The sequence below is a fragment of the Lactuca serriola genome, chromosome 5 (genome assembly GCF_051521515.1).
Source record: "Lactuca serriola cultivar US96UC23 chromosome 5, Lser_US96UC23_V15, whole genome shotgun sequence".
Taxonomy (NCBI): domain Eukaryota; kingdom Viridiplantae; phylum Streptophyta; class Magnoliopsida; order Asterales; family Asteraceae; genus Lactuca; species Lactuca serriola.
Window position 1 is genome coordinate 18,579,000 of NC_136412.1, and position 16,231 is coordinate 18,595,230.

A 16,231-nucleotide genomic window follows, 5' to 3' on the forward strand; every position below is an offset into this window, starting at 1 on the left:
CGTTGGCAAAACACGAGGGGTAAGGGGAAAGAAACACTGAAGTAGCAGCCGAGGGAAGTGACGATACTCAGGGGTGTTTGGTTATTTTCGATTGACAGCAAGGAGGGGTGGAGGAGGGTTGTCGGTTCCCTCTTTTTCTCATCGATGGTGTAGAAACGAGAGAGAGAGAGAGAGAGAGAGAGAGAGAGGGTGGAGGAGGGTTGCCGGTTCCCCCTTTTTCTCACCGATGATGTAGAAACGAGAGAGAGACAGAGAGAGAGAGAGAGAGATAATTATTTCCTTTTCTATTTATTTTTAAATTAAAATAGTATTTGAAATATATATATATATATATATATATATATATATATATATATATATATATAATTAAAAGGGTATAACTGTCATTTTAAGTTTTTTTGGACAAAAAACACAGAAAAACCTTGATTTTGGATCTTCTATGCAAATAAGAAACTTTTTGGACCCTATAGAAAGTTTTTTAAATACCATGGACCAATCTTACAGTTTTATCATATTTTAGTAAAATGTCGAAAAAGAAAACTTTGATATTTTTACCCTACTTTTATTATCTTAGCTTTTTACATATTTTCGGTGCCCTTTACTTTTTATATATAAAGACTTATCAGTTTATCTTCCACTCAAAGCATCACAAGCATTGCATCAAGCCATGGACTGGTTTTCATGGCTATCAAAAACTCATCTTAAACCTCCATTCATTCACGAATACGCAGTAGCGTTCTCCCAAAATCAACTCGAAGAAGACGATATCGCTTATTTCAACCATGAATTCCTTCAAAGCATGGGAATCTCCATAGCCAAACACAGGCTTGAGATACTCAAGCTCGCAAAAGGCTCATCTGCTTGGCACCCAATTGCTAAAATAATGATAGCCATCAAGAAAACCAAAAGAACCTTGGGTAGTTACATTAGAACATGGGTGCACCACAATGATTCGGCTATGATCAGGGTGAAGAGAAGGAGTTACAGTTCAAGATGGAAAGAGGCCATGGCCAAGAGGAGCAACAGGTTGGTGATGAACAGACGAGGCTCTGCAACTCTTTTGATCAATAATGGCTACCCGCCGGTGGTTAAATCCGGAGGCGCGAGAGTGAATAGCTTATCGAGTCCATTGGTTTACGATCTCCACTATGACCAAGGGAAAACAGACGGCGGCGACGATGAAGGAAATTGCTTCACCGACGATGAAGACGACGACGGCGATGGTGGCAGATATTGGTCTGGTAGAGGTGTTGAAGAGATCAAGTGGGATGCTATGTTCCACAACTTAAAACCCACTTAGATCAAATCGGAAATTACACCGAAGAACACCCCTGATTCTTGGCTATCCGTTTGTAATTCGTAAGGTGCTTGTTTATTTTCTGACATGATCTTGAAACTACATAATCCAGTACGTATTTAGGCCAGTTTTTCACGTAATGAGGAAATCATGATTTAGTGTAAAGTTACTTAAGATAGTATCAATGGTGTCTATTTTCCACTTAAATGAGTTTCTTGGGATGACTAAATTGAAATATAATGCAATTAGATATATGATTATCCTCTATTTTTTTAGAAACTTTCTTATTTATTTTATTAAGTATGTTCTTGTTAATTTAGATATCTTTTAAATATCATTTATTTAAACAACAACGCAATGTGCTATTTTCAATTTTCAATTTTGAATTATATTTATTTTCTAGATGTTTCATATTCGTTCACAAATGTTAAGCTTAAAGTTTCCATTAAATTCAAATTTCAATATATTTAAATTGGTAGCTTATATTCGAAGTAATTAATGATTTTTTTTTTATTATTATAATTGAATTAAGTTAACATCATAGTATATCAAATAACTTTTATTTAAATAACGTATAGGTCAATAAAATTTAGACAATTGAAGTTACCATTCGGAAAATTTGTTAAATAATATTTTTTGCATTAAACAATAATTTTAAACATAATAATAAGATAGTTGTTTGCTAGATGCAAAATCATTGATTATCATTGATTACTTCTTTTAGATAACATAACACGAAGTTGAAAACATGGAAGTGTGATTTTAATTGTTACTAGGCCCACCTTAGCCAGAGTAGGTGGTGCACTTGGGTCTGACCCAACCATGTGTGGTGGTGTGGAGCCAATGAGCCATGGGTCCTGTCCTACCAACCAACCAACCAACTAGTGGGGACGAGTTAACCATTGATGTTGATTTGAATGTTTGGCCTTTTCAATAACCTTCAAAAGACAACGATATCATGTTTGATGTTTTTGGATTCATGTACTGCAATTCAATCATTTATCTTTTCACAAATCAGGAAATACATCTCAGTCCCTGGTTCTTGTTCACACAAACACAAACCCACATGGAGGGATATGAATTCAAAAACAAGAGTATAACAGGGGAATATGAATGTATAGTATAACACATGCACAGAACATGAACACAAAAGGTTAAAAATAAGGCTAATATAACAATTATTGTTTACTTTTGCATAATCAGTTTTGTTGCACCTACTCCTAAAAAGAATATTAGAAAGTAATTATTTAACTTTTAATTACGAAAAACTAATTATTTGACTTTCAAATATTTAGGATCAGAATAATTTAACCAAACGCTAATAAATGTTGTGACTTGTGATTGTTAAACCGGAACAATACTCATAGATATGTAGCCAAGAAAAGGTAATGCTTTATTGAAGAAGCTTGACTCTTTAATTTTTTTTTGCCTCTTTTGTAACGCTTGATTTCTGGTATGAAGTTGATTCCAAGTTGTTTAGGTTTTCTCATTTGGACTCGGCAAGTTGGAGCCTCAACTCGGCGTATCGAAATGTTATTGGCCGCGGAATATAGTGAACCAACTCGGCGTGTTAAGGTGTCTTAACATGGCGAGTTGACAGCTAGGTTGGAAACCCAAATTGTTAGGGTGTTGTACCCTATTTAAAGGCCTTAAGTCCCTTTGGTTGGCCTCCTTCTCAACCTCCATTGTTATCAAAACCCTAAAATGAGTTGTAGCCTCCATTGTCAAGCATTTGAGCCTTAGAAGAAAGGTTGGGTCCATTTTGTGCATTGTGAAGGAGTTAGAAGATCTTGAGGTTTCTAAGCTTAGAGAAGAGGTCTTGGATCCAGAATCATTATCCATTGCAAGGAGTTTGAGGTATCAAGTTCTTATCTTGTTTGTTATATTCTTAGATCTCTCTTTTGGGTTAAATTGTTATGTTTTAGCCATGGTTTGGATGGATGTTGGGATTAGGACATCCCAAAGCCCTATTCTTTCAGATTTGGGGTTTTCATGGACTCTTTTGGCATAAAGGTGCCAACTTTATGGATTTAAGGGCTTCATGCATTCATTAAGTCCCTTATTAAGCCCTTCTGGAACATTTGAGCCTCTCCTAGTCATGAATGAGCGTAAAGTTAAAAACTTTACGTGGTCTTCCAGCTCAAGGGTGTCAGATTTGCAATTTGGGGCTTTGTCTTTGAATATTAAGTGCTTAATGGTTAACCCCTCCCTCTTCTAAGTCTAAGGTTTGGGCTTGGACCCATTTCAGTGGTTCCTAGGGGTAAAGTTGGAAACTTTACCCTTCTATATCTCATTTTGGTCAAGATCTGAGTTGTGAAGCTCTTAGAGTCGATAATGTCGGCTTAATGTATTAAGATGTTAGGTTTCTAGCGGCGTGCTTATGGATAAAGGATAAACTCGGCGATTTGGTTCGGCTTTTCCCCGAATTTGCAGATAATGGAGAAACACGGCGAGTTGAAGGACAACTCGGCGGATTAGGTCAACTCGGGCCGTTGACCTTGACTTATGACCATATCTTTGACCAAGATGTTCTAAGGGGGTACTTGAGGTAATCGGAATTGTAACTAAGGGAATTATAGGCTTAGGATAAGGCTTGTGTGGGGTTAGGCCTAATTTGGAAAATTGGGCCATTAGTGGGCCTTTATGGATCTTTTGGATTTAGGCCTCAATTTTGATGCATGTTGGTCAGGGGTAAAATGGTCCTTTTACCCCAAGTACGGATGTAGGCCTTAGAATGGAACCTAATTGCTAATTGGGTGTTATTTTGATCTGATAGCTCGGAGGTGTCGTTAGGGCAGCAATTAGGGATTTCTTTTAGTAAGCTTCTACATTTGAGGTGAGTCTTCTCACTATATCCATGGGTCAACGACAACAATGCTGACCCATTACGTGTTATGTGGTATGCTAGTTGTCTCTGTGATACTTGCATGGAAGACTCTGGGGGGAGCCATGGCATTTGGATATCAAACCATGAGGGGAAAGCCCATGACATTCCAGGTAAAGACCATAGGGGAGCCCATGACATACTAGATAAAGGCCAGGGGGCATGGCAATTATATGTATGTTTCATGATAATCTGTGTTTGTATGTTGTATGGTATTTTGGGGAACTCACTAAGTTTCGTGGTTACAGTTTTCAATTTATGTTTCAGGTACTCCGGTTTTTAATTGGGAGAGCTATGGATGATTGCAGAGCATACACCACCTGTTTTCGTATGCCGCGAACTACTCTGATTTGATGATGTTATGTCAAATGTTTGGTTACCCCGGTTTTTAGGAAGAATATGTATTAGCGATTATAAATCTAAAACCAAATTTTTTTATGGCATGATTTTCGGGTCGTTACATCTTTAAATAGAGTAAATACAACTGAAAGGAGCTGAAATAATCAAACTGAAAAGGAGAATCCTAAGGAGTTTACATATATTTAATTAGGTTCGGTACAAGACATAATTATTCTTAAAAAAAATTCCTATACATTAGGCATACTTGAAGGAAGGGTTGAATTGTAACATCCCAAAAATCATGACAAAAAATTTCGTTTTAAAATCATTAATCAACCATAATCAAGTCATACATAAATCCTTATATGAAATCAAATATCATTTCAAACATATTTATTTTATCAGAGTAAACATCCCAGGCTAAAAACTTCTTGGTGTGTTGCGATCATCCCGAACTCTTCCCTCCGCTACCGAAAGTACCTGAAACCAAAACTGAAAACCGTAAGCATGAAGCTTAGTGAGTTCCCCAACCTACCACATACCGCATACTGGGCCCCCACGCGTTGCATCAGGACTTGCCCGACATCGGACTAACTCCGGCATCAGGCCCTGCCTAGCATCGAGCCCCGCTCAATATACAGATCTATTTCTCTTAGGCCCTGCCTGTCTCTGGGCCTCGCCCGCTAAACACATACAAACATCTAACATAACACATAACAAATAGCTAAACATACTCTACTATACTCCTGATCTAAGGCCTCACCTAACTTGGGCCTCGCCCCTATCCTGCTACTGACGAGTCATGGAACTCCGTCCACATTCCTGATAATAGTGAGATACAGGCCCTCGCCCACACTCACTTCTCTCCTATCTCGGGCCCCGCCCCTGCTCTACTACTAATGAGATACGAAACCCTGTCCATACTCAGCTAGTGATGAGATGTGGTGTCACAACTAGGAATTCTAATGCTTTTGTAAACATTAACAATCATAACATTTGTGACTAAAACTTGAAAGTATGCATGATGTTTATTCAATAACACCAAAGTTCCATAAATCACCCTATGCAAACACTTCAAATAGTCAACAAAAGATTGGAAACCCTAAAAATCCCGGTTTAAGTCCATTATGGACTAGGATTTCCTTATTGGGCCTAATGGACCAATAAGTTTCCAATTTGACTAGTTTGGGCTTAGAACCCTTAATTGGGCTCTAATTCAACCCACCTTCATGATATTTGACATTTTGGGCCATATTGGGACTAAAATGGAAATAAACTACTCCAATAAGCCTTATTGGGCCATAACTAGCCTAATTAACCTTGTTGGGCCATAACTAATCTAATTAGCCCTAATGGGCCACAAACCTAATCTTTTATGCTAATTGGGCCATGAACCACCCTAAGGGCCCAATGGGCCAAAAACTTCTTTATGGACCTCATGATTTCAAGTAAGGATCAAGAATTGGGCCAAAATGAATCCTTTTCCCTTCTTAATGCAATTCTCGGCCCATTTAAAAAGAAAGAAAATATTAGAAGAAGAATTAAGATAAAATGGATTAAGGAGGAAAATTATGAGCATGCGACCTCCTTATTGCATGGTGGACATCTATGCAATGTTACCTCACTCTCTCTCCCCTCTTCTTCTTTATCTACTCTCGGCCAGGAGCATCAACACACACACACACACACACACTTAATTCACTTCCAAATACTTCCAAATCCTCTCAAGAACACCTTCATTCTTCCATCAAAATTTCGAGATTTGCAAGCATTCCAAGAAGGTTCTTCATTCATATCACAAATCCTTGGTATGTTTTTACTTAGATCCATGAATTAACTTCTATATCTTATCAAAATCTTCTCTTAATTCATTCAAATTCATGACCATGCTTCTTATAACCCATCTAAGGCCAAATATTTCTCAAAGAGCTTGCTAGGGCCGAGAATCACCTCAACCCCTTCCATTTCTTCTTCAAAACCATGAGCAACAAAGCATGGTGATTTCATACCCCCTTGTTTTTGGTTTTAAGTTGTTTTTGGTTTTAAGTTGTTTTTGGTGGAGAATACAAGTATTATGTGTTGATCTATGTGTGTATGCTTGTTATATGTGATTTCTTTGGTTTATGTTGTGAAAATTTAATATTATTTGCTAAATCTTGAAATCTATGGCTAAAGTGTGAAGAATACAAAAACAATGTACATAATAAACAACTTACTTTAAAGATCTAAGGATCTTTAGGCTTAGGAAGTGAAAAGAAAGTCAAAATCCTTATATGTGTCATTTTTGCAAAAATAATCAACGTTTGGGTAAAACATGATATTTTCGGTTTTATAAGGACAAAATAGTATTATTTACATAGAAATCTAACTTTTATGAAAATAAAACTTGTCTAGGGGTCAAAAACATAAATTTTAGCTTAATGGGCTTGAAATTTGGGCCTTACGAGTTTTGGGCCCAAAGTTGCGAAAATGAAGTATTTGAGGGGCTGAAATGGAAAAGTTAACAAACTATGAGTTTAAAATGTGAATAAAACTGTTTTAAGGGCTGGAAATGACTTTGATGTAAAAATTGGACTAAAAATGCAATGTTTTCGACTTTTGGGTCAAAATTGTAAAACTTACTGAAATTGAGCCAAGAATGTAAACTTTTTTTCAACTAAGGGCTGGAAATGGAAAATACAATAATTTTGGGCTGAATTTATTATTTCAAATAAAGTTTGGGTCTAAAACGTCAAGAAAAACGGCCTGAGGAGCAAAAATGTACATTTTCATAAAAGGGGACTAAAAGTGCCATTTTTATAGATAAAGGGGCTGAAATGGTCAAACTAAATGTTTTTGGGCCAATTAGACGAATATTGAATTACTGGGTTAAAGATATTAAGTTTATAACGCATGATTTTAATATATATATATATATATATATATATATATATATATATATATATATATACACACGTGGGGAGGATTGTAGACCTCAGGTTCGGAGTCAATGCCCTCATCATCGGCATCCTCTTCCTCTTCTTCGGGATCATCGTCTGGCTCCTCCTCGGAAACCTCTTCGGGATCCTCCTCAATCCAACCCCCATTGTCTTGGTTTGGGTAGTAGGGATCCCCGGGGATATGAAATCCTGCCATTTTGCCTGATCGAGAATAGAGATAAGAGAATTATATAGAATTTGAGTGTAAGGAGAAAATTTTATGATAAGACCTACACCGAGTCTTCTATATATATATATATATATATATATATATATATATATATATATATATATATATATATATATATATATATATACCAAAGCTTCGTTATACATCAAACACCAGAGTATTTTAAATACTTCGAATAAACATTTCGCTTACAACAAATAGCTACATTACAAACTTAAGATCAATAAATTATAAATGATTCAATGATTGGGCTCAAATATCTTCTATTCGTGCTATTGGGCCTTTATGACCCAAATCATGATTGTTGGGGCCAATAAGTTCACACATGTTTATTAGGCTTCCGGTGACCCAATTACATAACTAACGGGCCTTTATCAGTCTTAACATGCTATTAGGCCTTAATGGTCCATTCGCATTGCTAATAAGATCCTAAACATCCATAAGATGCTTAATGGGCTATAACATGCCTGTAGCATTCTCGACAGCCTGTAATAACATACAAAGTTAGTGGGCCTCCGTTGACCTCTTCTCTTCGTCTGTTAGGCTTACCTTTTATTCAAGTAAACATAAATCATGTTGCTAAACAAGGATATTCAATTTTAGTGGGACTTAGATAGAGATAACGGGTGACACCAATTAGTGTCGGTCATAGTCTGTAGTAATAACAAGAGTCTCCTGGAGGGAGAGAGAGAGTTTGTGTATAGATCTATACGGGGGTGACTCCCCCACAGCTGAGCTGTTCGCTACAGTTAGACTCGGCCAGTCTAGGGTGACAAAATCTTGATCAAAACCGGCATCCGATAAAATGCCATGACAGGCGAATTAGTCATTATTATTCATGGTTATAAAGCTAAGTAATCATGGGAAATCTTATTCATTCGTTGAGATCATACAATAATACAAAACTATCTTATTATTTATATCGGAAAACATCGGGTTTTCTGGGGGAACAACATTATTCACTCCTACATACAATAACTATAATACAAGAATAAATTTTGAGCAACAATCACTTTTACATGTCTCGAAATCACATACATATGCACTTATGGGATCATCACATCTTTTTCGTAAAGAGTTTTTGTATAGAAAATATTGGATTTTCTGGGTTTTACAAACAATACAAACTAGTTTTATATCAAACGTGCTTATGAACTCACCAACATTATATATGTTGACATTTTCAAAATAACTTGTATTCTCAAGAAATCGTTAGACTGAAGAACCTCCAAGTGTGTTTCAGGAAATTTCTTTTGTGTAATGTTAAACCTCAGACAATTTCTGTTTTGAAATATGTCATGTAAACAATGTACTTGATATGAACAAGGTCATTTGTAATGTATTAATGCATGGTGATGTTTATGTTTATGTTTCATGTTTATTAATTGTGATGATATTTCAATTTAAGTCACACAAACCCACAGACGTTTTCGCTGTCTGGTTCGGGGGTGTGACATGTGGGACCTCGCCCATACTAACCTCTCTACCAGGCACATACAAGTATCACACAGACAACAAGTATAACTAGCATACTAACTTTCCTAGGGCTTGCCCGGGCATCGGGCCTTGGTCCGGAAGCATACTACCGACACATGCAAGAATCACAAATACCTTTAACATACTAACATACCTCGGGCCTCGCCCAACATCGGATCGTAATCTGAAATATATATCATAATAATGCCTAGGGTTAACCCCCGGGTCTTCCTACTATACACAAACATAATGGGCCGGCATTGTGGCCGTAGACCCATGCACACAATAAGGAGACTCTGTTGAAACATAAAAGTGACCCTCTTAAACTTGAAGAGATCCGAAGCTATCAACTAGATCCGCAATCAAGAATTGCATCCGCAGTTGAAGTCATCAACCTTAGTGTTAGTTTTATCTGTTTTATGTCTTTACACTTCTTTGTCCAGTGTGCCTTGCATGGTAAACCCTAGACAAATTTAACTTTGTAATCTTCGAGTCTCTATAAATATAGCTCTTTTATTCTGAATGAATACACCTCTCAATCGATCCTTCTATCTCTATCTTGAAATATCTCATTCTCTCATTCTCTCATATTAAAAGATCTTTAGATTCTAATATTAAGATCGTTATCTCTTCGGAGCAAATCAGCTTTACTTAATCACTAAGCTTGATCTCATTTACTAACTTGGATTGTCTGCAATCCTTGTTAAGAATCCACTTATAGTGTCTTCCTTATATAATACTTTTTGACATTTACATTTCCTTATATTTCCGCACCTAATTATCTAACTATCTAACTCTAACTTATTATTATTGCTGAGCTTTATGATCCACTGAGTTAAACTTCATTCTACATTATTACTTGTTCTAACGTTTGTTCAAGTGTGTTACTTAAGTTTTTCTCTCAACAATTGGTATCAGAGCCAAAGTGGTTGCTTTTTAAACAATAACTCTGATTTTAAGAGGCCTTCTATACCACTGGAGCTCATTTCTTAAAATAAAACAAAAAATCAGATCTTAAAAAAAACAAGGAAATATGGCACAAGCATTATCTCTAAATGTTTCCAACAGTGTTGGAGGTTCGAATAGAGCTCCAATACCGGAGGCAAGCGAATAACATCACTAGTCTCAAAGAATGGAGAGGTATCTACGAAGACTTGGAAGAGACATATGGAGATCTGTAGAAGAAGGACCTCATGTCTCTATTCTTACTCCAGTTCAGAATGATGACACTCAAGTTTGACTGGGAGGAGGTCAACCGGTCATGAATCGTCCCACCAAAGATGATCTTGATAAGATGGAAAATGATGTTGTTGCTTTTTATGAGATATCTTGTGGAGTTGCTCCTGACAACTTCGACATCATCATAAATTGCAAGTCAGCCAAAGAAATTTGGGATGTTCTCAAGAACTTATATGAAGGTACAAAACAAGCTCAAGATAAGAAGCTTACAACCGCACTCAACGAATTCAACAACTTCAAAGCTCATGCTGGTGAAAGTCTGGAAGATTCCTTCAATAGGTTCAACTTAATTGTCACAAAGTTATCTAATGTTGGCACCATCCGAAGTAACCATGAGACCAATATTCAGTTTCTCAATGGTTTAGGTAGACATTGGACTACGGCTAAGATGATAGTCCAAGGAGATAGGAAAATTCATTCTTTATCTCTTTACAAGCTATATGGTGAACTACAAGCACAAGAATCAACCGTACTCAAAGACTGTGCTGACTTCGGAGGACCACTCGCTCTTGTAGCACAAGCACCTCACACTCAATCTTACTCACCCTCGTATGACAACCCTTTACAGTCAAACGAAGCAGACTCAGAATACGATGATGAAGAAGAATTTCAAAACGCTATTGCTCTAGTTAGTCAATAATTCAATAGACTACCACCTTCATCTTTCCACAAAAATCAGCAATTTACTAAACCTCCCTTCAACCGCAGCTTTAATCCTCAGAACACTCACTCACGATATCCCAAAAATCCTCACCCAGCACCACAATCTTAGAACACTTAATCCAAGGAGGCACCGCAGCCTTTCAAGACAACTGACTTTGGTACCTCAGCAGAAGAAAAATCTGATGTTGTAATTAGTCACAAGTGCAACAAGGAAAATCATTTTGCTAAAGATTGCAAAGCAAATGTAGTGAAAGACAGAGCATTTTATCTCAGAATGGCTCAAGAAATGGAAGAAAAGAGAAAGCAAGGGCATATGTAGCCCAAGTCAGAAGAGACCATCAAGTGTGTTCATTCGGAGATGAGGATGAAGATATCGACAACATCAAGGGTAAAGGAAAAATCTGCATGATGGCTACTATGGACGAGGATGGGTCAACCAAACTGGAAAAGAATTACAGCTACATGGCAAAGGATGGAACCCTAAGCATCGTTGAGCAGGTAAAAGTTATGATCCAAATTCTTAATTATCGCATGCATGATTGTCAACCATTTATTGACAACCTTAATGACACACGTGCTGCCGTCCATTCAGACTATAACAAAGGCTTAGACGAGAAGAACATTGCGTCCCAGGAAATGTTTCATATTAGAGGACGATTAGAAGAAAAAAGACTCAAAGTTTCCATGCTAGAAGAGGAATTAGAATTAGAAAAGGATGCAAGAATGTTATGTGAAACTCAATTAGGCATATCATTAGATCAGAGAGATTTGGCTCAAACTGAAATTGTACTTTTAAATCTTTTAATAGAAAAGTTGTTCAATGAAAGTGAAGCTATTGAAAATTTTGTAGACAATGGAACTGTAGATAACACCTATAATTGGGGTTGGTCCAATGGGTATCCTACCGCAAAGGATTCCTCACCCCAATTTAACAAAGACCGAATTTATGTTCCTCCTGACCAAGAGTTCCATTTCCCAGTCAATGACAAAACCATTCCTGAGGACTTTAAAACTCATTTTGGTCAACTTCATAATCTGAGTAATAATTGTGTTATTGAGGAAATTCTTCCTGAAGTTTTGGGTCACTCAAGTGATCTAATTCCTATATCTGGCACAATTTACCCTAACTCTTAGACTTCATCAATTACTGATGAAGAAATTCTTATGGAACCCGATGATCACATGAACTTCCCATCACTGCCTTCTGACCGCAGTTCCACTCACTGCAATTCTGAACCGCAGTCAGACCAATTTCCTTTGATCAAATGTCCCATAAAGAAAACAACTTAGACTTATGTTGTGGTAGTCCGATCTTCCTTACCACAACCCACAGTTAAGAGTTCAGTGACAATTCAGCCAATTCATCATGACTTGCCTATAGAGCATTTCGAGTTTGGCCAATGTTCCCAGAATCCTGAACTTTCTAGTTCAGATGAATCAAGTCCTTGTACTTAAAAGAAATCTAATGGATCTAAGAAACCACAGTTGAATCTCAATGATTGCGGTTCTCCAAAAACTAAGGAAAAATGGCCTTCAAAGAGGAACTTCAATCTTGTGGTAAAAAGTGGGAAATCTTTTCAAAAAACAAAAGACAAACCAAAATTTCAAAACCCAAGAGTCCAGAAAAATTTGTTTTCTCAAATCACATTTTAAAAAACTCTTCAGTCAAGAAAACAAACAAAAAGGGATGTACTGTTTCTAAAACCTTTTCAAACCTCTCTGACACAATCCAAAAGAAAGTAAAGTCTTTTCGAAGTAATGGTTTTCAGATCTATTCCTCAGATGATCCAAAATGGAAGGGAATTTTACCAACTCCAACACATTTAAAGTCACCTCAGGTTTTTAAGAAATCACATCCTAGGAAATCTACACGTGCTCACACACACTCAAGTCATACTTTTTCAAATTCCAAGAGCACCACTGTCAGATCTCACTCTTTTCGTACTTGTCATGAAAATGTTCTCACACCCTTCAGACCACTGAGCAGAATGTCAAGGTAAATGACAAAAATCTTTCATGTAAATGTCATTGTCAAAAGGCATCATCCCAAGTCAAATCTCACACTTTTCAAAAACCTCGTAACTTTTCTAAACCTCACAACACGTCAAAAGTTCTCAAACATCAAGGACTAGGTCTCAAGATTGACATAAAATTTGTCCTTGTAGCCTCGGTTCATGCATCTTTAAAAAACCCACCAGTCACCTCGGGCTCCAAACTTGTTTTGATGCCCAAACTAGCCGTGTAATTTTCAGGCAATGTGCAAGGAGGATCAAGAAGAGGAGTGGTTAGTTGATAATGTCTGCTCCTTGCACATGACTGGAAGGTTAGAGTACCTTCAGGATCTCAGACCTATTTGCAATGGTGGAAACGTCACATTCGGCAACAATGTGAATGGAATAATCTGAGGTTATGGTGTGCTCACTACAGGGAACTTTTCTATTCAAAAGGTAGCTGGTGGTTGTTGAGGCCAACAAAATAAATACCCTAAATATTACACACTAAAATAGTGTATAGTGGTAAAAGGGATCGTATCCACGGAGATTGGTTCAATTTAAATCTCTATGTACATCACTTGTTCAAGTACTTGTAAAAACAGTAACAGTAAAATGGGGGGTTGAATTCTTTTTAATTGTTTGACAAAATTAAAACTATAGAATGTAAATATGACAAGTAAACAAGTAAAAGATTTGATTAAATTCAATGAAGTGAAATTGGTTGATTTTGGGTACACCACATGGTTGACTTATCATTAGACTAAATGGAATAACACTTGTGAATTGGTTTAACTTGGCTAAAACAATTCATAATCACAAATTACCTCAACTCTTCTTAGATATTAAAATGGCTAGAGGAGCTCTTAACACATTTTCTTAATTAAAGTCACAAAATCAATGAAGCATATAATCTTGTGAAAATCAATTAGCTTTATGTTCTAAGAGTTACCAAGTCCAAAAGATAATCAAATGCTTACATTATCATTATGGAGGAAACATTTCCATGGTCTAAATGAAATGAAAACAAACATATAAACCATTTGTAGCTTACTAATTTAAGGGTCCATTACTTAACCAAGAAATTAGTCAACAAAAATAAGCATTCATTCATCTAAGCTCATGATCAAAGATAAATAAACACAACAAGATGTTTAACTAGAAAACATTTCCATAAACTTCAAACACAAGATAATAATACGTCTTCAAAGCTACTAATCATCCATGGGTTAAACCTTAAGCAAGCAAATGCAAGTTTAGCCAAACATGGCCAAAGTAAAAGAAATGCAATATAGTTTAGTGGTACCAAACATTGTTCTAGTTGCAAGATGGAAAGAAATTGCACTAGTCTTCAAAAATCTTCAAATCTTCCAAAGCCTTCTTGAGAGAAAATTGTGTGTGTTCTTCAAGTGATAGATGGTAATAATACCACCAATCCCCAGCAAAAAGGGTCTTATTTCTGGATTCAAAAAGGTGCCAAAAGCCACTCACCAACCTTTCACAAATAGAGTCAACAAGTCAAAACTCGGGATCAATTCAACACAATTCACGCGGACCGCGTATGGGTCCACGTGGACCGTGTGGGTCACGCTGAATGCATGCTTTGGCCCATTACAAATACCATCCAACCAAATCTTCTATTTTATGCTCTAGCCCATTTGTGCAAGTCTTGATAGCCCAATTGTGTTACTCCACAGCCTCTAATAATGATCCAACGCTCCTTCAATCTACCGTAGCTCGAATTCTTGTCCAAAGGTTAAGTCCAATGCGCTTCTTGTTTATATTGTCACCGAGCCCAATTGTACCACCTCAAGTCCACGAGCAAATTGCATGCCTCCAAAAGTCCCAAACTCCTTCCAAAACCTCCAATGACAAATAGTCTTCGATAAATCCTGCAAATAAGCTCAAAAGACTGGAAAGCACCCGGTAGAGGAGAAAAATAACAAAAAGATAAAATATGCATGAAGATTAACTAAAATGAGATGGAATGTGCTAAAATAAACTATAAAAAGAAGTAAATAAAATGAAACTATCAAATCACCCCAAGCTTAAACCTTACTTGTCCTCAAGTAAGACAAGACTAAAATGAACTTGGGATGAACTATCCTAAAAAGAAAAAAGAATGAACATATTAAGCAGAAATTCACAACATGCCTTTAATATAAAAATATATAATCCATTTTTAGAGATAAGAATCACTTTGAGGGACGAGCCTTTGTTACCTTTCCAGCAAGGGATACATGTTGATCGAGATGCAAAACAAGCATGCATACTTCATTAGTATGGTTTATGTGACATTGTTTCGTGGTCCGATCTAGCCCACTAGCCATAAGAAAGTGTCCCTCGGTTAGAATGTTCCTCACTCCTCACAACTTCAACTCCATGCCAAGAAATAAAATCTAGCAAAAAGATAACTTGGGCTGATAATGGCAAGGAACGAGCTATGTACAAATATTGGGAATACATCATCATCTAGAAGAATAGGTGCTTCCACCAAAACAAGATCGTATAAAGTGAAGAATCGAGCAAGTGATGAGAAAATGCATCATCGTAGTTGCCAACAATAGAAGAATATCAAACTAGAAACTAATTACATGAGCTAGAATCCGAAAAACTAAACATTTACAAAAGCAGACAAATGGATACAACTCCGTGGCTCGACCTTTTCTTTTTGGACAACAAAACCCCAAAGACATGTTACAAATACAATAACTTAAGACATAAAGAGGAAAGCACTAAAACAATATATCATTACATTTGCAATTCATGATTGCTATAACATCTGACTTTTCAAAATCACTTTGTTTTTTAATTTTAATTTTTATTTTAAAAATTGACGCAAAACTTTTACTTTTGAAACAATCTACTTTTGACTCATAACACAAAACAAACTGGAAAAGGGGTAGTTGTCTCTTATTATGTTTTTTAGGCTCACGTTTTTGGTTTACCATAGGAGTTTTACAAGTATAGCCTGAAAATAAAAATACAAAACTATATACAACTATAAGCAAAGTCTAAGCCTAACCCAAACAAGAGGCCAAACGAGCACAACTACACTAAGGCTAATTCGAGATCAAGTGGGAAAAGTGTATCTAAATCATAAAGTAATGAGTTATGATGTAAATTGTATCTGTTAGACACTAAAGATCTAAAAATAGCAAAATCTATCCTTTA

General features: G+C 36.5%; 1 protein-coding gene and 1 long non-coding RNA gene across 3 annotated transcripts; both read left to right on the forward strand.

The window, feature by feature from the left end:
• The first annotated feature begins 624 nt into the window (after positions 1-624).
• Positions 625-1,504, forward strand: LOC145052095 (uncharacterized). Its single transcript, XM_078999902.1, has one exon. The coding sequence runs from the start codon at positions 668-670 to the stop codon at positions 1,298-1,300; it is 633 nt and encodes a 210-aa protein (XP_078856028.1). The 5' UTR covers positions 625-667; the 3' UTR covers positions 1,301-1,504.
• Positions 1,505-3,162: 1,658 nt separating this feature from the next.
• On the forward strand, positions 3,163-4,619 carry LOC145052096 (uncharacterized). 2 transcript variants are annotated; one of them, XR_013683973.1, is made up of 2 exons: positions 3,163-4,356; positions 4,449-4,619. It is a non-coding gene; the product is annotated as an uncharacterized LOC145052096 (long non-coding RNA). The 2 variants fall into 2 exon arrangements; XR_013683974.1 differs by having other exon boundaries at positions 3,163-4,294.
• The last annotated feature ends 11,612 nt before the right edge of the window (positions 4,620-16,231 follow it).

Coding starts and splice junctions, on each gene's coding strand:
- LOC145052095 (XM_078999902.1), top strand. CDS start 668: ATGGACTGGTTTTCATGGCTATCAAAAACTCATCTTAAACCTCCATTC.